The sequence below is a fragment of the Heterodontus francisci genome, chromosome 3 (genome assembly GCF_036365525.1).
Source record: "Heterodontus francisci isolate sHetFra1 chromosome 3, sHetFra1.hap1, whole genome shotgun sequence".
Lineage (NCBI taxonomy): Eukaryota > Metazoa > Chordata > Chondrichthyes > Heterodontiformes > Heterodontidae > Heterodontus > Heterodontus francisci.
In genome coordinates this window covers 169,383,937-169,411,582 of record NC_090373.1, presented here as the reverse complement: position 1 = coordinate 169,411,582, position 27,646 = coordinate 169,383,937, and the positions used below count along the sequence as shown (strand labels likewise).

Below are 27,646 nucleotides of genomic sequence, written 5' to 3'. Positions count from 1 at the left end.
TGCCTTCAATTAAAGAATGTGACTATCTCTCCCCAAGAAAATATATCCGCTTGTATAGTTACAGTTAAGCTTTTGCTGCTTAATACTAAGCTAATTGTTTTAGGTTCTTTTATAGTTTGGTCATTTGGAGAATACACATTGAAGCAGTGCAAGACAGTGGTATTTTAGGAGTGCCAGGGATAAGAAGCAAAACCAGTTTTTCCAGTGAAAAGATGGGGAGAGGTGTGTCCAAATCTGTGCTCATTTCGCCATGCTGTGATCGCTCCTTGCTGTAAACAATAGCAAAGCCATTGGGAATTGACAGAAGTTTTCTTTGGGAGAGAAAAAAAACCATGGCATCACCGGAGACCAGCAACGTTGACCCTCCATCTGACTGTATAATTCCTGCAGGGACCAAATTACTAACCAGCATCCCAGATCTCTTAATGATTCCTGAACTTGTGAGTACAACAAAAATGCTTCAGTTAGAAAAAATGCAGGAAATACCTTTGCTTTGGCTTGCTAATATGTAGTAGAATGTTTTGTGATAGATGATTTTTACACCAATGCACAGTTTCAATAGTATTTGCTTTCTGTTTAAAACAACAGCAATGACTTGTATTTTTTGAAGTGACTTTAACATTAAAATCACAAGGTACAGGTGTGTCATAAAGCAAAATTTGACACCGAGCCGCATAAGGAGATATTGGGGCAGATGATAACATGCTTTCTCAAAGATATGGGTTTTAAGGAGTGTCTTAAAGGAGGAAAGAGAGGTGGAGAGGTTTAGGGAGGGGATTCCTGAGCTTAGAGCCTTGGCAGCTGAAGGCTCAGCCACCAATGGAGGAGTAATTAACATCAGGATGCTGAAAAGGCCAGAGTTAGCAAATCACAATTATCTTGGATTTATGGGGCTAGAGGAGATTAGAGAGAGGGGCGAAGCCATGGAGGAATTTGTAAACAAGGTTGAGAATTTTAAAATCACGGCTTTGGCTTGACTGTGAACCAACGTAGGTCAGCGAGCACAGCAATGAAGGGTGAATGGGACTTGGTGCGAGTTACAACATGGGCAGCAGAGTTTGGGATGACTTCAGGTTTGCAGAGGGTAGAATGTGGGAGGCCAGCAGGAGTGTATTGGTATAGTCAAGTCTAAAGGCAACAAAGGCACGAATGAGGGTTTCAGCAGGGAATAAACTGAGGCCGGGACGCAGTCTGGTGATTTTATGGATGTGGAAATAAGTCGTCTTGGTGGTGGTATGGATACGTGGTCAGGAGCTCATCTCAGGGTCAGATATGACACCAAGGTTGCAAAAAGTCTCAATTTTGTTTGAAAAGGAGAAAAAACCCTCAGTTTTAATCACCTGACTCAATCCAAGTCATTGTACAAATTGAAAGCAAGAAGCCAGGCATATCATATTGAATTTAGAGCAGGGCAGATTACTTGTGCTGACTAATTAATTTCAATCATTGCCCATCTTATGCAACTGCACAAAAACCAATAGCTGCCATAGGCACCGATACATGGGCTCCAGGTGTTGCTGGATTATTTAGAGCAGATTTAAGAGTGTCCTTGTTTTCTTCAGTCAGACAGAATGAGAAGTTTAATCTACTGCAGTAACTGCTATCACAGAGGTCATGACAGATAGTAGCAGGATATTATTATGTTTTATGAAATGCATTGGATCTAAAAGTAGACCATTAATTATGGACAAAACACACTGGATACTGATTTTTTTATTATTTTGGTGTATTTTGAATCAGCTAACTGTTTAAGTGTTAGTAGCTGTACACATTATCATAGAATGTTACAGCACAGAAAGAGACCATTTGGCCCATCAAGTGCATACTGCTTTTTCCTCCACTCAGTGCTTGATATCTGTAGGCTTTCAATATTCCCCTTTCTCATGCAATTCATTTCCTTTAAGATAATTTATGTATTCAGTTTTAACATTGAAAGGAAAGGTATGCTTAGAGTCCTGTGGCTTGTTGAGAGAAATGACTGCGCGATACTTTAATAACAACTATGTGCATTTATTTAGCACCTTTAATGTCGTAAATGTCCCAAAGCACTTCCTAGGAGCATAATCAGACAAAGGGCTGGATTTTACAGCCCCTCCCAATCTCGGGGTCATGGCGGGGTTGGGGAGGGGGCCGGAAAATGCCTCTGGCAGAGGGCCGCTACGGGCCTTGATGCCGGGTAGGCCTGGCCCAATATTGCTGGCTGCGGCAAGGCCTCGTGGCGGCCCCCCCACCCCCCACCGGCCACTCGGTGATGGGACCAAAATTTAAATATTTAAATTTAGTTAAATTGTTGAATTAAATATTTACCAGCTCCTGCTGTCTGTCCTGGTGCCATATTGGTGGTGGCGGCCGGCACTCCCATGTCTTCGGATTTCCATTCCGAGATCTGATGTGGGACACTGGCGGGGAGGAGGGAGCAGGTAAAGTATTTTAGTGTGGAGTGGGGAGGAGTGGGGTCAATCTAGTCTGCTTGGTTGAGGGGATGGTGGGAAGGGGATGAAGTTAAAAGTTTGTGACCTTTGGGGAGGGAAGGTCAGGCACACAAGGTAAGTATTTTTTTTGGGGGGGGAGAGGGCAAGGAATGAGTGTCTGGTTATTGGCGGTGGGGGGGGGTCAGGTGAGAGAGTGGCTTGAAATATGCATTTAACTTTTTAAAATAAATTTTACAGGACTATCGCTTCAAAACTTCAAAATGTAATGATGGGGCTCAAAGCCCTTTAAAAATGGCGTTGATGCTTGCAAAGTGGCGCCTGACGCCATTGCCGGGGACGGATCGACCAACCCCTCCACATCATCGGGGGTGGGGGGGGCAGTTCCGGCCCCGCCATTTAAATGAGCCGCTGCGTTTAATATCTCAGTGTCTCCATGATGAGCAGTCCGTGCGGACCGCCATAGTTTACGTCCGATGCCATTTTCGGTTGCGGCAATGTAACATGCAGGCCAAAAACTGACACCAAGGAAAAGAAGGAGATATTAGGAAGATGACGAAATGCTTGATCAAAGAGGTAGGATCTGAGGAGGGTCTTAAAGGAGCAGAGCGAGGTAGGCAGCCAAACGTTTAGGGCCTAGACAGCTGAAGGCACTGTTGCCAATAGTGGAGCGAAGGAAATCGGGGTTGCTTAAGAGGCCAGAGTGAAATGAAAGCAGAGATCTTGGAGGGTTGTGAGGCCTGAGGCGTTTACAGAGATAGGAAGTGAGCGAGGTCATGGAGGGATTTAAACACAAGGATGAGAATTTTATGATCCAGTTGTTGGTAGACTGGGAGCCAATGGGGGTCAGTGAGCACAGGGTTGATATGTGAACAGGACTTGGTATGAGTTAGGATAGGGAAGCATAGGTTCAACTCTGAATTTGAGAGATTTGGCATTGATCGATTAAACCGAGGCCTGGTCTGCCCTCTCAGGTGGGTGTAAATGATTCCATGACACTAAGCAAAGAAGAGAAGTGACCTTGGCATGAACAATAATTATCCCTCAACCAACATTACTAAACCAAATTATTTCGTTGTTATCCCATTTCTATTTGCGGGTCTTTGTCTTGTGTAAATTGGCTGCTGCGTTAACGTTCCCCTGGAAAGAATCCATAAATATAGTTCCAGAAGTGTTTATCTAGACATTTGGAAGCCCACTACCCCACCAATAAAGTGCTTCTAATCTGAAAATATTTAGTGGGATCTTAATGTGAGAATTCATGGTATAGTTCAGGAAAGGATGGACAAGCCAAATATCAATGCAAATACACATCCAGATGTAATAGGATCATCCTAGTCATCGAGAAGAAATTGGCAACTGTGATATCCTGAGGAGAACCTCGAGGAGACCCACAAATAGAAATGGGATAACGCCCATTGCTGTCCAGGATGAGGGGGGAGGGGGGGAGAGAGAGACCTAGAATCAACCACTGTTTCCCTATGAACGCCAAGTGATAGAGCTGGTTTGTCATAATGTACAGTACACGCAATGGCTGCAGCAATGGGAGAAGGAGCCCAGCTCCTCCTTTTGTGGGTTCAAGAACCATCCAATGCAGCAAATAGGACAATACTGTTTGCAACTGAGTTGTATGTCTTTAGACGTGGTGACAGAATTAATACTGAGGAGGATGGGTTGCAGAAGCTGTTTATAATTCATTAGGGAAACTGCTGATGTTGGATGTATAAATATAAAATAAAAATCTTCTATTCTTCCTACAGGTTTCTGGTGGGTTAGTCTGGATCCTTGTGGCTTCTATTGCAGTTTTTGATAAAGATAGCCAAGGCTGGGTGATATTTGTTTCCATCCTCCTCTTTGTGTTAACTCTGATGTTGCTGATCTGCTACTTCTCTGGATGGCCCCGAAATTCAACGGCATGGTGTTTCTTGGTAAACATGCAATTTTTCATTATATTAGGACTTTATACAGAGCAGAGTTACTTAGTTATTTATAGACAAATCACAAAAGCAAATATAAAGATTGATCTTGAAATTGTTGGGTCAATCTGAGACAACAACAACCTAGAAGGACAAGGACAGCAGGTGTATGGGAACACCACCACCTCCAAGTCACACATCATCCTGACTTGGAAATATAGCACCATTCCTTCACAGTCGCTGGGTCAAAACCCTAGAACTCCCTAAGAGCCCTGTAGGTGTACCTTCACAACACAAACTACAATAGTTTAAAAAGGCTCACCACCACCTTCTCAAGGGCAACTAGGAATGGACAATAGATGCTGGCCTTGCCAGAGACACCCATATCCTGAGAATACATTTTTTTAAAAAAGTTTGCTGGGAATCTACCAGAATGGCCTCAAGCTATACCTAAAGGCAAGATTTCCTACATATCTTGTAAGAGATGTGGGCCCAGGGCGGGGACTCCCTAGGTGGGGGTAAAGGGATGGAAATTCTTATGATTTGACCCTCAAATCAGGACCTAGCCTTGCGTCAGGTACGCCTGGTCTCAGGGGAAGCCAGATTGTTCTTCTGGGACAGTCCAGCATCCTCTACTCAAGCTGACTAATCTCCCTAGCATTTCCGGCATCTTCAATTGGGAGGTGCCATAGATGTCTCCCCCAGTCATAAAATGTGAAATGGCCCTCTGAAATGGCTTAGTGAGTATCAAACTGCTACAGAGAATACCACACGGACTGTAGCGTTTCAAGAAGAAGGCCTACTACCTCCTTCTCAAGGCAGTTAGGGATTGGCAATAAATGTTGGTCTTGCCTAGATCCAAGGATGAATTAAAAGAAGGTTGCCAGGACACAACAGAGATTCCTTGATTCTTAGGCTGGGTCTAGCATAAATGGTGGGGGTTTGCTCCTTGAACAGGGGGGGTGTTTTGATCCCTGCGGTGGAGTCTTTGATTCCTTAGGTGATAGTCTGAACCCTGTGGTAGGGGTTTGATCCATATGGTGGGGTCTCTGATCCCTGTGGTGCGGGTTTGATCCCCATGCTACTGCTTTTTCCATGCTTCTACATCTCTTTTATGAAGCATGGTGGCCACCTTCTCTCTGGACTTTAGAACTTCAGCTGCTTTAATTGTTCCTCACCGTGATTACCCGTACTCCTATGGATAATCTGATTGCTCTCCTCTTTTTCCTCTTTACATTCTTTTCATATTAAAATTCAGCACAGCTCCAGGAGATTTGGGCCTAGGTTCACTGCCTAATGTCTGGGCCGTATAGCAGTTACAAAGAATGAAAATAAGGAGGGGTGGCTTTCTGATGAAATTCCAAAAGATTGCCTGTCATTATTTTCTTCCATTCCACCCCTCAAAAAATTTGGCAAACTGCCCTACACCTGTCCTACTAGTGGGTGTTGTTTCACTCTCCCCATTGTTTTCCTACCTGCCCCACCTGTGGCAGATTCAGAATTGGACTATTCAGTCACCTAAGGACCCACAACCCTGGAGTTGAAGAAAGTCATCCTCGTTCCCGAGGGACTGCCTAAAAAGAAGTGTTCCTACTGTTCTGTTCCTATTCAACCCCCAGGTAACGACACAACTACAATGTCGGCATTATCAGGACAAGAGGTGGGGAAGCACAGTGTCATTTATAGACTGAAATGGACTCCAAATTCCTAACCCTGTTGATACCTTGGACAGGAAAGTTTACTGTTACAGCCAGGTGAGGAGGGGGTCTAGGCTCCCTTTTCACCCTTCCTCTCGTTTGATCACAATAGGGTTTATTCCTTTTTAACAACAGTGATTGTGTTTACCACCTCAGTGAGTGTTACTTTGTTCCTCTAACGTGATTGCAAAAGAACCCATCGGACAGGTTTTCTTGAGTTTAAACACGTTGTATTATACTTAACACTCTAACCCAATTTAAAATACTAAAAATGTGCTACATATTCACACAAATATTCATACTCTGTCACAAAAGGTTTCATTTTTGTACTAAAATCTTGCACTTCTATGACTCAAAAAAATGTGAAAAGGATTTTGAGTCATAGTGTTATACAGCACAGAAACAGGCCCTTCGGCCCATCGTGTCCGTGCCGTCCATCAAGCACCTGTCTATTCTAATCCCATATTCCTGCATTTAGCCCGTAACCTTCTATGCTATGGTGTTTCAAGTGCTCATCTAAATACTTCTTAAATGTTGTGAGGGTTCCTGCCTCTACCGCCTCTTCAAGGCAGTGCATTCCAGATTCCAACCATCCTCTGGGTGAAAGCATTTTTCCTCGAATCCCCTCTAAACCTCCTGCCCCTTACCTTAAATCTATGCCTCCTGGTTATTGACTCCTCCGCTAAGGGAAAAAGTTTCTTCCTATCTACCCTATCAATGCCCCTCATAATTTTGTATACCTCAATCATGTCCCCCCTCTGCCTTCTCTGCTCTAAGGAAAACAACTCGAGACTATCCAGGCTCCCTTCATAGCTGGAATGCTTCAGATCAAGCAACATCCTGATGAATCTCCTCTGCACCCTCTCCAGTGCAATCACATCCTTCCTATAGTGTGGTGCCCAGAACTGTACACAGTACTCCAGCTGTGGTCTAACCAGCATCTTATACAGCTCCAAGATAACCTCCCTGCTCTTATATTCTATGCCTCGGCTAATAAAGGCAAGTATCCCATATGCCTTCCTAACCACCTTATCTACCTGTGCTGCTTCATTAAAAGGGTTGAGAGAAATATATATAAGATACAGAAAATCATGCATTTCTCACATTCATTCCCATTCATTCATAAATCCTAAAGCTTTTCTGGGTGCCAGTGCTGCTTTAATTTCCCCTTTTTGGCATCCCTGTAACCATGTGGTTTTTGGGGAACAAAAACAAGAAATGCTGGAATCACTCAGCAGGTCTGGCAGCATCTGTGGAAAGAGAAGCAGAGTTAACGTTTCGGGTCAGTGACCCTTCTTCGGAACTGACAAATATTAGAACCATGTGGTTTTTGGGGAAGTTTTTCTTCAGTTTGCCCATTGCCGTGACTGCCTAGGGTCTTTGTCCCTGGTGGGGTCCTTTTTTTTTCCAGGAGAGTCAGTAGTGGACGGGTCTATCCTGAACTCTCTTTCAGTGCTTTGCTGAGTCATTCAAAGCTTTTTGACTTCAGGGGATGAGTGGTTCCCTTGTCCTCTGACTATGGGGGAGGATTCTTTGTTAAGCTCCCCTTTGTTCTATGGGACACTCCTGCCTGCAGGTATTTGTGCAGACTCTACTGCACTCCCCTATGGCACTTCAGCTAGGTGAAGCATCAACCTCGTGGTTTCTCTGCCCCTCCTAGAGGTCTCTCTCTGTCTCAGCAGGTTCCTGTAAATGCTGTTAGCAACTCTGGTGGGGTGCTTCTAGAGTCTGCATTTACATCGGAGAATGTGGGGTCTAACTTTTCAAATTTTTCAGGGTTGGCTGACCTCACAATAGGGGTTTTCATCCGGGATTCCTGCTGGACTTCCTTTAACCTGCCCTCTTGGTCACTTTTTCCTCTTCCCTGTCTGACCTTTTGCCAGCCTTGTGCCTGCCTGTCCCCATTTGTTCTCGGAGGGGTTCCCTTACAGTTCACCAGCCCTCTGCTGGAGGGTCCTCCTAACACCGGTACAGGACTCAGGGGTGCAGGTTTCACTGTAGTTTGGGGTTTCCCCTCAACCTAGCACATGTGGCAACTCCTGCAGTACTCCACCACATCCTTGTGGAGTTTTGGCCAGTCAAAGTGCTGTCTTATGCGGGATTTGGTCTTTCGTATACCGGCATGTACAGCCACTGTGGTCTTGTGGGCCCTTCTTAATACTGCTCTCTGGTACCTCTGTGACACCACTAACTGGTGAACTAGTGTCCACTCCTTGCCCTCAGGTCTGTGAGGAGAACTCCATTTCCTCATCAGTACCTCATTCTTTAAATAGTAGCAATCAGGGACTCCCTTTGCTTCACTTTCAGACTGGGCAGCCTGTGCTAACTCTAATAATACTCTAATAATAATTCCGAAGAAGGGTCACTGACCCGAAACGTTAACTCTGCTTCTCTTTTCACAGATGCTGCCAGACCTGCTGAGTGGTTCCAGCATTTCTTGTTTTTATTTCTAATAATACTGGGTTGGCTCGCTGAACCTCAGCTAGGGAAGATTTATTTAACTCATTCCCTGGGTCTTCTAACTTTCCAAAGAAAGTCTCAGACAGACAGACCTGGTCATCTGCCTGCAGTGCTAATTTAGTCTCCCCTGGGGAGCTGGTTTGAACATGGCCTGATCCACTACACATTCAGGGAAACTGCAGGGGTCCATCTCCCACCACTGCCCTGTCTCTGACCTCCTGCAGTCTTTCTTTCACTACTGGTGAGGGTACCACCTTCAACCCAGCCAGATCATTACCTAGGAGCAGGTCAACCCCGTCCTCAGGCAAACTAGGGACAATCCCTACGGTCACCGATCCCGAAACTAGGTCGCACTCCAGGTGCACCCGGTGTGCAGGTGCAGGCATACACTGCCCTCCAATACCATTCACCACCATTTTAGTGTTCATTGCACTCTCTGGGGGAAAGGTCAGGCCTTTTCCCAGTAAAAGGGATCTAGTGGCCCTTGTCTCCCTGAGAATTACTATGGGCTTGCTTGCCCCACTCGAGGGGTATGGGGTTACTTTCCCTTCAGACACAAAGCCCTGAAAACCTTCAAGAATCCTATTAAATTTTCCTGCACTTGCTGCAGTAAACTTCCTGGGTCTCACTCTTACTGCAGTTAAAGCCATAGCTTGTTCTGTGTTTTGCCTCAGGCCCTCGGCTTCACTGAGCGGGTGTACCCTGATTAACTCTACCGGTTTTCCCTTTAGTTTCCAGCAGCCAACTTTTAAATGCCCCGATTTATTACAATGGAAGCACACAAGTCTCTGGGTCTCACTCTTGCTAACAGCACTTTTCTTTTTGTCTGGCGCCCTGTGTCTCATGCTTTCCTTTCTCTTCCAGGACTGCCTAGATATCACCTTCCCACCCTTTGTCCTTTTCAGATTTGTCAGGGTGATTAGGAAAAGTTCTCCCCAGGAAACCGGCTTATAAATTAAAGCAAACCCATTAGCTAGAATGGCCGCTTGCTGGACTCTCTGAACCCGCTGCTCCTCTACATGGGTCTTTATTGAGAGTGGGAGAGAGTTTTTAAATTCCTCCAACAGAACTACTTCCCTGAGATTTTCATCAGTGAGTTGTACTTTAAGAGCCCTCAGCCACTGATCAAAAGGCAGCTGCTTACTTCATTCAAACTCCAGATAAGTTTGATTCGCTTGCTTTTTGAAGGTTCTAAACTTTTGGCGATAGGCTTCGGGTACTAATTCATATGCCCCGAGGATAGCATTTTTGGTCAGTTCATAATTTGATGAACTCTCATCTTTTCCAGTTAGCTTGCTTTGCAGTAAGAGAGACCAGGTCTCACTTGGCCATTTTAGCTGCCTTGCCAGTTTCTCAAAAGACACAAAAAAACCTCCACATCTTCCTCATTGAACTTTGGGATTAGATGAGCTAGTTTTAACAATTCTGTACCCAGTCCTGAATTGTGCTGCTCCATATTGGCCATGCTTTAACTGGGGTTACTCTGTCACCTCCTAGCTAACTAAAGCCACTTCAACTCTCTTTCATCGCATTCTTTCTGGAAGCTTCTTTCTCGCTCTCTCTCCTGCCTCTCTGTTTCTTTCTCCTGTCTTTCTTTTTATTTACCTTCCTTCTAGAAGGCTCTTTCTTTCTCCAACTCCTCTCTCTCTCTCTCTCTCTCTCTCTTCCCCTGTCTTCTAATTCAAGTTTCCTTTGTTCCAATTGTATCTTTGCTAGCAGTACCCTGTCTGGGTCTACTTCTAACACTGCTTCTGCTTCTTCAGATTCAAGGGAAAAACGGTTGACCACGAGCCTTAGGAGCTCAGACCTCCTAGCCTTGCCATGTACAGTGATCACACATTGCTCAGCCATTTTTGTCAGCTCCTCCATTGACAGTGCATTTAACTTATCCTAAGTTACTTTACCCTGGCTTGGAGAGCTACTAGCTTCAGGTGCAGACATGTTAGTATTCAAACACACAGAACCACAAGAAAACCTGTATTAATCTTGCTCTTCTTTGATTGGGAACAATTTGGCTTCCCACTTCTAATTTCTCCAGTTTATCTGTGGGTGAATTCCGGACGCTGGCACCCAAATTTCTGTTACAAGCAGGTGAGAATGGTGTCTAGGTGTCCCTTTCAGCTTTCATCTGGTCTTACTGTAACAGGGTTTAATTTTAAACACACCTTTGTGAATCCTTATTCACTGCTTCCCAATTATAAGGTAAAGAAATGAGCACAAACAGGCTTTCTTAGGTTTAAAGAAGAAAAGTGAAATTTATTAAACTTAATCTAAAAACTCTAATTTGGTTAATGCCTACGGATACATGCCATGCCCCATGCTAGCATGCATATGCGATACGCACATGCGGATAGAGACAGAAAAGAGCAGAAGAAAAATAAAGTGGAAAGGTTTGAGGCAATCTCTGAGGAGAGTTTTTTGTCAATGTGCTTCGAGCTCACTGTAGTTCTTGCTTGTAGGTAGATCTTGTTTTCGTTGGGGCCCAGTATTCTTCTTAAACCTTGTTCACTGGAGGAGACTTTTCTGTCTTGGGGTTCATGTGTCTTCAATGGATTCCGAAGCAGGTGAGAAAGAGATGGGAGCCAATAGGAGAGATATGTTCTCAGTCCGGGAGCAAAGCAGCCTTGTGAGTTCAAATTCTCTGTGGCGAGTTCAAAAAGCCTGCAACAGCCAGTTAGTCATGTGACCAGCTGGCTTAATCAGTCCTGGCCCTCATGGATTGTCTTGTCCGAGCAGACCAGGGGCACAGATAGGCGCTTCTGTGGACGTGAAAGAGATTCCAGGATGGTACGTTGCCTCCCTGGTGCCAGGGTCTGAACGGGCAGGGGGCATTCTGAAGGGGGAGGGTGAACAGCCAGAGGTTGTGGTACACATCGGTACCAATGACATAGGCAGGAAGAGTGATGAGGTCCTGCAGGGGGAGTTTAGGGAGTTAGGTAGTAAGTTTAAAAAAACAGGACCTCTAGGGTTGTAATCTCTGGATTACTCCCTGTGCCACGTGCCAGCGAGGCTAGAAATAGGAAGATAGTGCAGCTAAACACGTGGCTGAGCAGCTGGTGTAGAAGGGAGGGTTTCAGATATCTGGACCATTGGGATCTCTTCAGGGACAGATGGGACCTGTACAAGAAGGACGGGTTGCATCTAAACTGGAGGGGCACTAATATCCTGGCTGCAAGGTTTGCTAGCGTCACTCGGGAGGGTTTAAACTAGTGTGGCAGGGGGGTGGGAACCAGAGCAGTAGGACAGCTAGTGAAATAAATGAGGAGGACATAGTAAATAAGGCCAGTAGAACCAAGAGGAAGAGCAGGCAGGGAGATGTTGCTGAGCACAGCGGGACTGGTGGTCTGATGTGCATTTGTTTCAATGCGAGAAGTATAACAGGTAAGGCAGATGAACTTAGAGCTTGGATTAGTACTTGGAAATATGATGTTGTTGCTATTACAGAGACTTGGTTGAGGGAAGGGCAGGATTGACAGCTAAATGTTCCAGGCTTTAGAAGCTTCAGGCGGGATAGAGGGGGATGTAAAAGGGGTGGGGGTGTTGCATTACTGGTTAAGGAGAATATCACAGCTGTACTGCGGGAGGACACCTCAGAGGGGTCATGCAGCGAGGCAATATGGGTGGAGCTCAGGAATAGGAAGGGTGCAGTCACGATGTTGGGGGTTTACTACAGGCCTCCCAACAGCCAGCGGGAGGTAGAGGAGCAGATATGTAGACAGATTTTGGAAAGATGTAAAGGTAACAGGGTTGTAGTGGTGGGTGATTTTAACTTCCCCTATATTGACTGGGACTCACTTAGTGCTAGGGGCATGGATGGGACAGAATTTGTGAGGAGCATCCAGGAGGGCTTCTTGAAACATTATGTAGATAGTCCAACTAGGGATGGGGCCATTCTGGACCTGGTATTGGGGAATGAGCCCGGCCAGGTGGTCGAAGTTTCAGTGGGGGAGCATTTCGGGAGCAGTGACCATAATTCCATAAGTTTTAAGGTACTTGTGGATAAGGATAAGAGTCATCCTCGGGTGAAGGTGCTAAATTGGGGGAAGGCTAATTATACCTATATTAGGCAGGAACTGAAGAATTTAGATTGGGGGCGGCTGTTTGAGGGTAAATCAACATCTGATATGTGGGAGTCTTTCAAGTGTCAGCTGATTAGAATCCAGGACCAGCATGTTCCTGTGAGGAAGAAAGACAAGTTTGGCAAGTTTCGGGAAGCTTGGGTAACGTGGGATATTGTGAGCCTAGTCAAAAAGAAAAAGGAAGCATTTGTAAGGGCTGGAAGGCTAGGAACAGACGAAGCACTTGAGGAATATAAAGACAGTAGGAAGGAACTTAAGCAAGGAGTTAGGAGGGCTAAAAGGGGTCATGAAAAGTCATTGGCAAACAGGATTAAGGAAAATCCCAAGGCTTTTTATACGTATATAAAGAGCAAGAGGGTAACCAGGGAAAGGGTTGGCCCACTCAAGGACAGAGATGGGAATCTATGTGTGGAGCCAGAGGAAATGGGCGAGGTGCTAAATGAGTACTTTGCATCAGTATTCACCAAAGAGAAGGACTTGGTGGATGATGAGCTTAGGGAAGGGAGTGCAGATAGTCCCAGTCATCTCATTATCAAAAAGGAGGAGGTGTTGGGTGTCTTGCAAAGCATTAAGGTAGATAAGTCCCCAGGGCCTGATGGGATCTGCCCTAGAATACTGAGGGAGGCAAGGGAGGAAATTGCTGGGGCCTTGACAGAAATCTTTGCATCCTCATTGGCTACAGGTGAGGTCCCAGAGGACTGGAGAACAGCCAATGTTGTTCCTTTGTTTAAGAAGGGTGGCAAGGATAATCCAGGAAATTATAGGCCGGTGAACCTTACGTCAGTGGTAGGGAAACTATTAGAGAGGATTATTCGGGATAGGATTTACTCCCATTTGGAAACAAACAAACTTATTAGCGAGAGACAGCATGGTTTTGTGAAGGGGAGGTCGTGTCTTACTAATTTGATTGAGTTTTTTGAGGAAGTGACGAAGATGATTGATGAAGGGCAGTGGATGTTATCTATATGGACTTTAGTAAAGCCTTTGACAAGGTCCCGCATGGCAGACTGGTACAAAAGGTGAAGTCACACGGGATCAGAGGTGAGCTGGCAAGATGGATACAGAACTGGCTCTGAAGACAGAGGGTAGCAGTGGATGGGTGTTTTTCTGAATGGAGGGATGTGACTAGTGGTGTTCCGCAGGGATCAGTGCTGGGACCTTTGCTGCTTGTAGTATATATAAATGATTTGGAGGAAAATGTAGCTGGTCTGATTATTAAGTTTGCGGACGACACAAAGGTTGGTGGAGTTGCGGATAATGATGAGGATTGTCAGAGGATACAGCAGGATATAGATCGGTTGGAGACTTGGGCGGAGAAATGGCAGATGGAGTTTAATCTGGACAAATGTGAGGTAATGCATTTTGAAGGTCTAATGCAGGTGGGAGGTATACAGTAAATGGCAGAACCCTTAGGAGTATTGACAGGCAGAGCGACCTGGGCGTACAGGTCTACAAGTCACTGAAAGTGGCAATGCAGGTGGATAAGGTAGTCAAGAAGGCATACGGCATGCTTGCCTTCATCAGTCGGGGCGTAGAGTATAAAAATTGGCAAGTCATGTTGCAGCTGTACAGAACCTTAGTTAGGCCACACTTAGAATATTGCGTACAATTCTGGTCGCCACATTACCAGAAGGGCATGGAGGCTTTGGAGAGGGTACAGAGGAGGTTTACCAGGATGTTGCCTGGTCTGGAGGGCATTAGCTATGAGGAGAGGTTGAAAAAACTCAGATTGTTTTCACTGGAACGACGGAGGTGGAGGGGCGACATGATAGAGGTTTACAAAGTTATGGGCGGCATGGACAGAGTGGATAGTCAGAAGCTTTTTCCCAGGGTGGAAGAGTCAGTTACTAGGGGACATAGGTTTAATGTGCGAGGGGCAAAGTTTAGAGGGGATGTGCGAGGCAAGTTTTTTACACAGAGGGTGGTGAGTGCCTGGAACTTGCTGCCAGGGGAGGTGGTGGAAGCAGATACGATAGCGACGTTTAAGAGGCATCTTGACAAATACATGAATAGGAAGGGAATAGAGGGATATGGGCCCCAAAAGTGCAGAGGATGTTAGTTTAGGCAGGCATCAAGATCGGCGCAGGCTTGGAGGGCCGAATGGCCTGATCCTGTGCTGTACTGTTCTTTGTTCTTTGTTCTTGTTGTTGTCTCCTCTCCACACAATACCTAGTGATCAAGGGTCCATTGTGAGTTAAATTGGAGCAGGGAATAGCCCCTTTGTCCTTTCACGTACTGTCTGTCAATATACAAAAATGTCTTTCCAGCCAGTCTGGCAGCACTTGTCACAGGCCTTCTCTTTTTCCCAGCAACAATTTAAAATTTAATGTCCATGTGGTGAAATTAATGTGCCTCATTCCTGGCAAGTGGGGGGGCTGCATGACAAAATTAATACGTCTCATTTGGCATATTGGGTTTTTCCTGACATTATTTGCTAGATTCTAGTGAGTACTTTAACATTTCTGCATATTTTTGGGAACTTCCTCTATTTTGATGATTGAGAGAGGATAGATGCAGAAAGAGCCTGGCATCTAGATACTATCAAAACCTCACCAATGGACACCCAGACTACAGAGTATAATGTTCATACCTGGATTTCTCTCACAAGCAGTGTGTGAAATGGCTGTGAGACCCATCAGATGCAGTATGGGAGTTATGCCATCAGCTGAACTCAGATTTGCAAACTATACTGGAACATATCCTTATTAGGTGTTCTGATGAAGGGTCACTGACCTGAAATGTTAACTCTGCTTCTCTCTCCAAAGGTGCTGCCAGACCTGCTGAGTATTTCCAGCGTTTCTTGTTTTTATATCCTTATCAGTGGTTGTTAAAGTGACCACTGCTCTGAATTTTTATACTACCTGTTGCATGGTGACTCCATTAATGTTGAAATATTGGCAGTAAATCAGTGTATTAAATAGGTCCCGGAGGCCTTGTTCAGGTTTCATTCCAGCTTTTTAATCCTTCCTCACAGACCCACCAAAGCAGAAAGATAGAGCACTTAATGTTAATGAAATAGCAGGATGCCTCTAAATCCAGGGCGCTGTTGATGATGCCCATGTGGCAATAAAAACCCTAAGGAAGACCATCTGTCTACTGAATGAAGAGGTATGTAGTGCATTTTTGTTATCTGCAGTTGATCTCGAATGGCAGAGTGGGGTCATCAGCCATGGTTGCAGGGAGTATCTCTAGTCTCCAGCAACCTCTGGACACATTGCTTTGGCTAAATAATCGTATTAAGCTGTACACTAAAGTTTAATTTTCCAACTCCCTTAAAATCGGTAGAAAGTGATATCATTGTCCAAAGGTACAGATTGTGTGTGTTATGATTATTCAGCCAAAGCAATGTGTCCATAGATTCCTGAAGTCTAGAGATACCCCCTGCAACCATGGCTGATGACCCTACCCTGCCATTCAAGGTCAACTGTAGGTAACAGGTACAAAAATGTGCTACATACATCTTAATTCAATAGACAGATGGTCTTCTGGATGTAACTGAGAAGTGATAGAAGACTTCACAATAATGGAGACAAATCACTTCATTTAACTGATTCACACAGTTAGCAATCTGTTCCTGGTGGCTGGCTTCTTACTTTCCTATCTCTCACTGCCTTTCCTTGCAGTATATCTCATGAGGAGTTCAAGAGCTTCCTCCTGCACAACTACTAGTTGGATAGTTGTCATTCTTCCCCTGGGCTTTTTGCCATTCAGTTATGCAATCATCAGCGAATATCCCCTCTTCTGACCTTATGATGGAAGGAAGGCCATTGATAAAGCAGCTGAAGATAGTTGGACTGAGGACACTACCCTGAGGAATTCCTGCAGTTACATCCTGGGGCTGAGATAATTGGCCTCCATTAACCATAACCATCGCCCTTTGTGTGAGGTATGATTCCAACCAGTGGAGGGTTTTCCCCTGATCCCCATAGACTTCATGTTTGCTGGGTTCCTTGATGCCTCACTTGGTCAAATGCTGCCTTAATGACAAGGGCAGACACTCTCATCTCACTTCTGGAATTCAGCTCTTTTATCCATATTTGGAGCAAAACTGGAATGCTGGAGACAGTGGTCTTGGCGGAACCCAAACTAAGCATCGGTGACCTGATTGTTGGTGTCTAAATGCTGCTTGATAGCTCTGTCGACGACACCTTCCATCACTTTGCTGGTGATTGAGAGCAGGCTGATGTGGCAGTAACTAGCTAGATCTGATTTATTCTCTTTTTGTGGACAAGACATACCTGGGCAATTTTTCACTTTGTCGGGTAGAAGCCAATGTTGTAGTTGTACTGGAGCAGCTTGGCTAGAGGCGTAGCTAGTTCTGGAGCACAAGTCTTCAGCATTACAGCTGGGATGTTGTTGGGGTGCATAGCCTTTGCTGTTTCCAGTGAGTTCAGCTATTGCTTGATATCATGTGGAATTAATCAAATTGGCTGAAGGTTAGAATCTGTGATGCTGGGGACTGCAGGAGGAGGCCGAGCAGGTCAAAGGCTGGAACTATATCGTAGTTCCTTCACAGTTGCTGCATCAAAATTTTGGAACTCCCTTCCTAACAGCACTGTGGGTGTACCTACACCACATGGACTGCAGCAGTTCAAGGCTATGGCTCACCACCACTTTCTCAAGGGCAATTTGGTATGGCCTTGCTGGTGATGCCTACATTTTTCTTTGAATTAATCAACGAAAAATCCACTCGGTAGTACTGGTCGAAGACGTTTATGAATGCCTCAGCCTTGATTTTTGCACTTACATGCTGCGTTTAGCCATCATTGAGGAGGAGAATGTTCATGGAGCCTTCTCTTCCCATTACTGGTTAATTTTCTACCACCATTCATGACTGGATGTGGCAGGACTGCAGAACTTTAATCTGATCTGTTAGTTGTGGGATTGCTTAGCTCTGTCTATAGCATGCTGCTTCTGTTCTTTAGCAGTGTTGTAGCTTCACCAGGTTGGGACCTCATTTTCAGGCATGCCTGGTGCTGCTTCTGACATTCTGTTCGACACTCCTCAATGAATCAGGGTTGGTAACTTGGCTTGATGGTGATAAGAGTGAAGGATATGCTGGGAGGTGAATCACTTTCTGCAGAATACCCGACTTCTGACCTGCTCTTTTTGCTCCAATATTTATGTGGGGTTGGTCCAGTTCAATTTCTGGTCAATGATAACCCCCAGGATATTGATGGTGGGGTATTCAACAATGGCAGCGCCATTGAATGTCAAAGGGAGGTGGCTAGACTCTCTCTTGTTGGAGCTGATCATTACCTGGATCAAATGTTACTTGCCCCTTGTCAGTCCAAGCCTAAATTTTATTCAGGTCTTGGTGCACGGGGGCACAGACTGCTTCATTATCTGCAGGCCGTGAGGTTACAGATTGTGGTGGAATACAATTCTACTGCTGCTGATGGCCCACAATGCCTCAGCTCAGTTTTGAGCTGCGAGATCTGTTCTGAATCTATCCCATTTAGCACAATGGTGGTGCCACACAACACGATGGAGGGTATCCTCAATGTGAAGATAGGACTTCATATTAACAGAAATCTCGTGCGGTGGTCACTCCTACTAATACTGCCATCAACAGATGCATCTGCGAAGTGGGTTGGTGAGGACAAGGTCAAGTATGTTTTCCCTCGTATTGGTTTTCTCACTACCTGCCACAAGCCTTGTCTGGCAGATATGTCCTTCAGAACTCAGACAGTTCAGTCAGTAGCGGTGCTACTAAGCCACTCTTTGTAATGGACATTGAAGTCCTCCACCCAGAGTACATTCTATGCCTTTGCTCTCCCAATTTTGGCACAAGTCCTCAAATATGAGTGAGCAGGACCTGTTACCTCTAAATTTGACTATTCCAATATCCTCCTGGCTGGCCTACCACCTTGCAGCCTCTGTAAACTGAGCTTGTCCAAAACTGCTGCTTGTATCCTGACTCACACCAAGTACTGTTCACACATCATTGCTGTGCTCGCTGACCTATATTAGCTCCCCGTCCGGCAACTCTTTAATTTTAAATTTCTCATCCTTGCGTTCAAAGCCCTCCATGGCCTTGCCTCTCCCTATTTCCTCCAGCTGTATAACCCTTTGAGATCCCTGTACTCCTCCAACTCTGGCTTTTATGCATTTCCGATTTTCAGCACTCCACCATTGGCCACCATGTCGTTCAGCCCTCCACCACTCTACCTCTTCTTCTTTAAGATGTTGCTTAAAAAGTACCTCTTTGACCAAGTTAGTGATCATCTTATATTTTCTTTGATGGCTTGCTGCCAAATCTTGTCTGATAACGTTCTTATGAAGTGCTTTGGGATGTTTTACTACGTTAAAGGTACTATATAAATGCAAGTTTTTGTTGTTGATTATGAGAAACCTTTTCCTTTATAATACAGATTGTTACGGCGAGGTGAGGAAGTGGGGGGGGGGGGGGGGGGGGTCTCGGGCTGCCCTCTTGCCTCTTGCTCTTATTTGACCACAACAGGGTTTATTCCTTTTAAACAGCGGTTGTGCTTAAGACCTCTGTGAGTGTTTTCCCTTTTTCCTTTACTGTGATTACGAAAGAACCAATCAGACGGGTTTTCTTGAGTTTAAACAAGAAAGAGGTAAGTTTATTATACTTAACACTCTAACCCCAATTTAAAAATACGTACACATTCACGCACACATTCACATGAGAATCACACACACACAAGTAGATTACAGGAGGGAAAATGGATTAGGTGGTTGGATTAAAGTCCAGAATAAATGGAACTTAAATACAGCCTGAAAGTGGGTGATCCAGTAGTCCTTATCTGAAGCTGTATTCTTGAAGTTCTTGGTTTGTCAAAGTGCACTTCAGCTGGCTTACTTTGCTTTGAGTTTTCCTGAGGCAGAATTGGTAGTTGATTCTTTTCCCCTGGCTGCTGGCTGTTGGCTGTAGCGGTCTGTAGGCTTGGAGGGTCCCCCAGTCGCAGATGGTTCTTTTCTTAATGTTTTCTGGGTAGAGAGAAAGAAGAGAGAAAGGGGGAGCAGCAGCCTTTTTTGATGCTGTACACTCTGTTGCTGCCTGTCTGCTTGTCTGTGTAACAAAACTTCTAGTTTCTTCAGAGATGAACAGGCAGTCACATGGTTCTTCTCAATCCTCCTTGCTTCTAATGAGGTTTTTCTGGAATCTTCTAATGAAATTCAAGGTTCTACATGCCCCAGGGTGCACACTTGGAGGGGACTGTCTGTTTCAAAGTCAGTGGGTGGGGATGGCCTTGACTGTCGTGCTGACAAAGCCCTTATAGGTATTTCAATCACTTAGAGAAAGCCTTTGTCCTGGCTGGGCTTCTTGTTCGACTTTTTGCCTCTAGTCCAATCTCCTGGTATTTCAGATGTAAATGTCAGTGGCCATCTTGGCTGCTAGTTTTTTAAAAGTTACTTGTAGGGTTTTTTCCCAGTAGAAGTCTAAGGTAAATTTCCAACCGATTAAATTAATATTTCCCAATTGGCATATAGGGTTTTCCTGACAAGATTGAAAAAGGCGCCTGATTGACACAACTTTGAATGTCACCCAGATTTCTGCAGCCATTCCGTGATTACAATGCTTTCAGGTGTTGGCTAGGCAGCAATCTCTTCTCATTTGAGTCGAAAACTTCCAGATACTAGTAGAGGTTATGTTTAGATTTTAATGAGCTTTTTAAAGATGCAATCTTTCCTTGGTTTGTTTCAACAGGATGCAGTCTACCATGGTACCTCGGCTCTTTTTTATTTCAGTGCTGCAGTCCTACAGGCTAATTCTACAGTACGCCTGGAAGGTAGCAATGGAAAAGAATACAACACTGATGTTGCTGCTACAGTAAGCACACACTCTATTAACTAAAACGGTGCAAGCCTAACGGTTCCTCTTTTCTCAGCTTATGCCTCAAATCTAAATTTTGTATAAATAAAAATATCGGCCTATATTTTCTGACAGAGAGCCAACCATTTCCTGCTGCTGTTTTTCTTTAACCTTGGTTACCTGTCTCAACTGCCCGAAATTTACAAGCAGCTGTTAGTCTACAACAATTAGTTTCTACTTGATCTCAGAATATGCTTATTTGAACTCTAGCCCATAGGGCCATACTACATTAAACTTAGATTCAGCATAGTGGCTAAACATCACAACTCTGCTCCAGAACTCAGCATTCACACGAGCAATTACATCAACTAATAATCAAAGAGTTTTTGACTAACAATGACCTGGTGATATCTTTACAAGCAAAATTTATGGGATAACTTATAGAAGTGGCGCATTTTTTTTGTAGTACGTCACTTTCCACTTTGTCCATCCCAGTGGAACAGGGATATAGTACTGTAATGATTAGAAATTCAGATGTCTAGATTACTAATCCAGTGAAACGTGTTCAAATCCCGCATTGAGAATTTGAATTGAGTTTTTAAAAATCTGGAAATAAATAGCGAGAATTAGGAAAATATGGCCATGACCAGAAACTGAACTGGAGTAGCCATATAAATACCGTGGCTACAACTCACCTCCTGTCTCGCCAAAGCCTGTCCACCATCTACAAGGCACAAGTCAGGAGTGTGATGGAATACTCTCCACTTGCCTGGATGGGTGCAGCTCCAACAACACTCAAGAAGGTCGATACCATCCAGGACAAAGCAGCCCGCTTGATTGGCACCCCATCCACAAACATTCACTCCCTCCACCACTGACACACAGTGGCAGCAGTGTGTACCATCTACAAGATGCACTGCAGCAACGCACCAAGGCTCCTTAGACAGCACCTTCCAGACTCATGACGTCTACCAACTAGAAGGATAAGGGCAGCAAATGCATGGAAACACCACCGCCTGCAAGTTCCCCTCCAAGTCACACACCATTCTGACTTGGAACTATATCGCTGTTCCTTCACTGTCGCTGGGTCAAAATCCTGGAACTCCCTTCCTAACAGCACTGTGGGTGTACCTACCTCACATGGACTGCAGTGGTTCAAGAAGGCAGCTCACCACCACTTTCTCAAGGGCAATTAGGGATGGGCAATAAATGCTGGCCTAGCCAGTGACGCCCACATCCCATGAATGAATTAAAAGAAAATGTCATATTGTTCCAAATACCCAAATGGTTCACTAAAGCCCTTTGGTGGAAGGAAACCTAACAAAATCACTGAATATTCTTCTTTTGGTGAGATGTTAAACTGAGATCCCATCTGCCTTTTCCTGTAGGTCAGTTTAATTCAAGATCCCGTGACGCTTTTCAAAGAAGAGTGTCTCTTGTCATCTACTTAATCAATTTGTTATCTTGAACTAAACAGACACATAAAATAATAATAATAATGATAGTTTTGAAGATAGTGTAGTATGTTGAGAGAAGTGATGCAGGAATAAATGGCACTGATCCCAGTTATTTACCAGGTTTTGATGAAAGGCTCACGCCTGAAATGTTAGCTGCTTTCAACAGGTGCTGCCTGACCTATTGAATGTCTCCAGCATTTTCTGATTTTGTTCTCCCCATCGCCTTTATGCTAATGTGAACATCAGTAATCCAGACCGGGAGGGGGGAGGGCACAAAGCAGAGGTCAGCAGCATGGGTAGGCAGACAACGCTTCTTGTTTTCTGCCACAGACTAGCTATTTATTAACTTGTAGGATGATCACATGAGGACATTTAACAGCTATATGCACCAACAGAAAAAGGTAATGGAGAATTACAGCTTTAACAATACTGTACACACATTGTTAAAATAACTACAATTTAAAAATTAATCCAGAGGCTGTAAAAGGAACTTGCATATATGTAGCACATAATTAAGACCCTCAGAAATGTCCCAGAAGTGCTTCACATCAATAGGTGAGAAACTTGGAGGAGCAACAGGGCCTCAGGGGAGGGGGAAGCCATCAAGGGGATGATGGGGAAGGGGGGTTGGGCGGGGGCATGGGTAGTGATCAGTGATCAGGAGGTTTGCAATCAGCAGGTTAAGAGTAAAGTTCTTACCCAATATGTCAGGTAGCACACTTCCTGCTGCCATTTCAGAGTCTTAGGAGGACATGTAATGCTTGAAAAATAGACACTCTGCGGCCCAATTGATGCTAAGTGAGTTACCGGTACTTTGAAACGGGCTTACTCTTATTATGTAGGTAAAATGTAGAATCCGTTTTGCACACAGCAAGGCCCCATAAACAACAATGAGATGATCAATTAACCTATTTTTGTTGGTCTTGGTCAAGGAAGGAATCCCACAATATTTTTGCAATAGTAGGAGAAAGGGGAAAATGTTGCAGAAGGGGACGGTTTTTAGGTTTGACTAACCAGTCACTATGGCTTTGGGTCAGGGGGTTGGGGGCAGGGGAGGGGTGGTGCAGTTAAGTCCCATAGCAGGCACTCCCTTTATCAAATCCCCTCATAAAGCAATTGGCGATGAGCAAGATATAGCACTGGACTCGGATACTTCGTGCATCAAGGTTACTGGCACTCTGCAAGTCCATTCCAGCATGCTGAAGACAGGTATTTGTCAGGTAGCTGATAGAGAATTACCTGGAGACTGTGAATGAGGAAACAAGTGCATAGATCCAAGATTTTGTGCCTATCCTGATTGGATTGCAGTGAAGCAAGCAGCTACTGCTGAAGCTCTGTACCTCCAACTGGTGGAACCACCATTCAATTGGTGTGGTATATATCCATATTGTAATTAGGGATGATAGTGGCAATGCAGTCACACATTTCATACTGTTCATCATCCTTCTTGTAAGAAGTTCCTAGTACTGTCTGCCAGCTATTGAAGGCCCAGTTGTATATTAATCTATTAGGGACTGTCCTTCTTGGAAAATGAAGGTAAATGGGGTCTCTATAGGTCAAGCTGACATTTTCCTGATGGGAGTTCAAAACTGAGTCAAGCGTCTGTGGCAGACTTGGTAATCAGATACTTGCATCTGGTAAGTGTGCAGTACTCCAGGACACTGCTACTGATTGACCAGCCATCCTAGCTCACGGATGGCACCTGATTGCTTAACCCTGTCTGAGTTCTGATGAAAGGTCACTGACCTGAAACGTTAACTCTGCTTCTCTCTCCACAGATACTGCCAGACCTGCTGAGTAATTCCAGCATTTTTTGTTTTTGTTTCAGATTTCCAGCATCTGCAGTATTTTGCCTTTATTTATTATTATGCTTAGCCCTGTCACTGGGGACTGGGATTTCTCCTACTTGGCTCCAGTTAATGTCGCATAGCTGTGGCTGGATAGGTCGCGAGATATCAGGCCAGAGGATGGTGGGAGCTGCATATGCTTGACATTGTCAATCTGTGCCTAAACTCTCTGGGTTTTGATAATTGGGGCGGTGGGGGGGGGGGGGGGGGGGGTGGGTGGTGGTTGGTGGTGGTGGTGGGGGTGTCCCTATGGGCAGACAACTTGCATTTCATGCTCACCAGCCATACACTCTACTTGTATTATTTTCTCAGTCCTTTGGTTTGAAGATGAAACATGGTGATGGGATTCTTCACATGTTAGACAATCAGCTGACCAAATGAAAAACACTGCCATGGGATCTTTAGATCAGATAGATAGGAAGTCAGTTTACCATCTCTGAAGGACAGCAACTCTCATAAAGTAGCAGCATTTCCTCAATACTGCAGTGGGGGATCAGCCTAGATTATGTGCTCACGTTCTGGGGTAGGGTTTGAACCTACTGGCTCAGGAGCAAGTGTTACCAACTAGGCTAAACTGACATAGTTACAAGGCATACATGTTACTTGCCCCTTATCAGCCCAAAACAGCTTCCTTCTTTGCTGAGATTGATTGAGACATTGATCGAGAAAGTACTTCTGTCCACGTTTCAGAAATCCCTTTCCTTCCCTTAGCACTATGTTTCATCCAGTCTACATTAGGGTAATTACAGTCTCCTAATATTACTATACTCTTGTTAAATGCCTTTGAAAACTACTGACAAATTTGCTCATCTATCTCCTTCTCACTGTTTGGAGCTCTATAAAACCCCCCAACAATGTAACTACTCTCCCTCCATTCTTCAGCTCAAGCCAAATGGCTTCCATCCTAGACCATCTAGTTAATTCTTTCCATTTAGAACTGTAACATCATCCTTAATCAATACTTTCACGTCCCCTCTTCTTTTACCTTCTCTGTCATTCCTGAAGTCTTGGTAACCAGGAACATTAAGAACCTATTCCTGGACTTGTTTGCATCATGCCTCTGTTAATGCAACCATGAAATTTGTGCCTGTAGCTCACTAACCTTATTAGTTACACTACAGACATTGACTTACATATAATTTAATACCTCCTTTGCCAATTGTGCTATTTTCCACAATTTTGTCCCTGCAACGTTTGGGATATTTCTAATTTTACTGCTGTTTATATCTCTCTGTCCTCAGATCTCATTTCTGCTCCTCTCTACTATTTCCTGATTCCCTCCCCCTGCCAAATTGATTTAAAGCCTCCCCAACAGTGCTAATTAACCTCTTAGCAAGAACAGCTTCGTTCCAGGTGCAAACTGTCCATTTCAGGTGCCCTTTCACCAGAAAAGGTCCCAATGCTCCAAGAATCTGAAATCCTCCCTCCTGCATCACTTATCTAACCATGCATCCACTTGCACTATCTCCCCGGTTCTCTACTCATTAGCATGTAGCACTGGGAGGTCCTTTTTAAAAAATCTTTTTCCTAGCTCTGGAAATGCTTTCTGAAGGACCTTAACACTTTTTCTACCTATGTCAGTCATTCCAAAATAGACCATGACTTTTGGCCGTTTTCCTTCTCCTTGCAGAATTTCCTGCAGCTGCTGGGCGATATGCTTTACCCTGGCACCATTCGGCAACATACCATTTGGGAATCATGTTTGCCGTTACAGAAATGCCTGTTTATGACTCTAACTATTGAACCCCCTGTGACTATTGCATTTCTACTCTTTCTTTTTCCTCTGTGTGCAGTCAAATCTCTTGTGGTGTTGGTGGGGTGGGTGGTGGGGGGGTGGTGTTGAGGAAGGCTGGGGGTGGGGTGTGGATTCTTACTGCATTCCTGCAATGACCCTTCTCAGTATTCAAAATTGAAAACTGGTTAGTGAGTGCCACTCGCTTGGGTGATTCCTGCACTACCTGTGTCTTCCTGTTACCCTGTCTGGTGGTCACCCATTCCCTCACCTCCTGCACCTATTGCAGCTGTGGGGTGGTCCCATCCTGGAACGTACATTCGAGGAAACTCTCAGACTTCCAGATGCATTGCAGTGATTCCAGACATTCCTGAAGCTCTGAAACTTGGAGCTTGAGCTAGAACAACTGGTGGCACTTCCAGCATATGTAGTTATCCAGGACGCATAAAGTGTCCTGGAGTTCTCACATATGATGTCCATGCAGTGGATCCCAGCTGGCCTGACATGGTAGTCAATCTACTAATCTCTAAATCACCGAGACCCTAATCACTAAAACACTTGATGCTTGCATTGTTCCATGTCTGTCATCGGAATTGCTAAATCCTATTAAGATTTTTCGAGTTCCCTTAAGTAGTAATAGGAACAATTTGCAGGGCAATGGGGAAAGAGTGGAGCAGGGCGAATGGGATAGCTCTTTCAAAGAGCTGGCTCAGATATGATGGGCTGAATGGCCTCCTCCTGTGCTGTAAAGTCCTATGACTCTAGTAGCCGGATCAAATTTTTTCCTTTCTCCTTCTCCCCTATCTGACCTGTCACACTTAGAATCATTTGTCTCCTTCTATTTTTTTCTCCCACTCGCACTTGTAGTAGAGAATGTAACATTAAAGGGGGATATTTGAAAAGAAAAAATAGATGAACATGGGCAAAGGATAGGGAAGTTGGATTAGAGTAGACAGCTGCAACTGAAGAGCTGGCACCAGCACAGGTGAGCTGGGCTTCCTGGCTGTAATTTCTATAGTTCTAGTAAATCCCAAGGGACGAGGACTAACAATGTGAAATTCCAATCTTTGATCTCACCGAAAGAATACAAAGGCAATAATTTCATTAAAGTTTACATGCTAAGCCATTGTCGCTTTGTACAGATACTTGAATTATGATTAAAATTGAAAATATATAACAATACCTATTTCCTTTCACTCTGCAGATATTCACATATGTGGCCACTGTGCTCTATGTAGTTCATGCAGTGTTTTCGTTCAAAAGGTGGAAAACAGTGTAACCCTTCGAGGTGTGTGGAACGTAATGTTGAGTTTGTGGATAACATCTCTCAATTTACAACACAGTCAAGCAATTTTATATTGTAAATGGGGTGGTAATTCTGTTTTGATAAAATGTTTTAATTTCCCTTCTATTTTCATTACGTCCCCTCCTTGTCCTTGTCCCAACCACTCTTCCCAGACCATTCCTGTTCTTTATGACAGACTATTCAAGTGTATAAAGATTTAGGGCAGTTACGCATGAGAAAAGTTGTCATGCCCCAAATCCAGCTCAGCACAGATCAACACAAGTACATACTAAAAATGTAAAAATATACATTTTTAAATTTACTTTCAAGGCCTGGGCTATTAATACAGCTAGTGTGGCTTCCTCTATCATGTATCAGGGTGAGATATAAAGGCCTGGCAGTCCATATATCTGTCACTGAAAATAGAAATGGAGACAGGCCATGGGCAGGTACAGTTACCTTAGCCCTTCCTCCCCTCAATGCAAATACACAAAGAAAGCAGGGATAGAGCTCCAGTTTTCCAAATTTTACTGCCAAACCCTGACAGATTTCACACTGCCCAAACCTTGCTTTCATCCAGTGTTCAGCAAGCCCTTGATCCATCGTCTTTGCCTGTCCCAAGCTTTGACCATGTCAGCCCTGCTAATGAAATGTATTGAAATGTGACTGTGTGTAAGTGGCATGAAATGTAACCTGTCTCATTCTATAACCCAAGTGAGCATGTAAACTTTACTGAATTCAGTAAAATGTGAAAATAGGATTACCAGGTTAAAGCAAACAGTCTGAATAAAATTTTGTTACTGAATTTACAGACTCACATTGTGGGAGCCGTATCACTACAAGGACTGAAGAAAACCCACTACAACCTTCTCAGGGTATCTGGGGATTGGCAATAGATATGCTTTGGGAGCAATGCCGAGATCCTAAAACAAATTAAAAGAAATATGTAGACCAATATGAT

At 44.4% G+C, this 27,646-nt stretch overlaps 1 protein-coding gene across 1 annotated transcript; it reads left to right on the top strand.

Moving 5' to 3' along the window:
• Window positions 1-222: 222 nt before the first annotated feature.
• On the top strand, window positions 223-27,646 carry LOC137364051 (myelin and lymphocyte protein-like). The gene is made up of 5 exons (XM_068027518.1): window positions 223-440; window positions 4,190-4,357; window positions 20,260-20,382; window positions 26,605-26,688; window positions 27,498-27,646. Exons 1-4 carry the CDS (start codon window positions 333-335, stop codon window positions 26,677-26,679), a joined length of 474 nt encoding a protein of 157 aa, XP_067883619.1. The 5' UTR covers window positions 223-332; the 3' UTR covers window positions 26,680-26,688; window positions 27,498-27,646.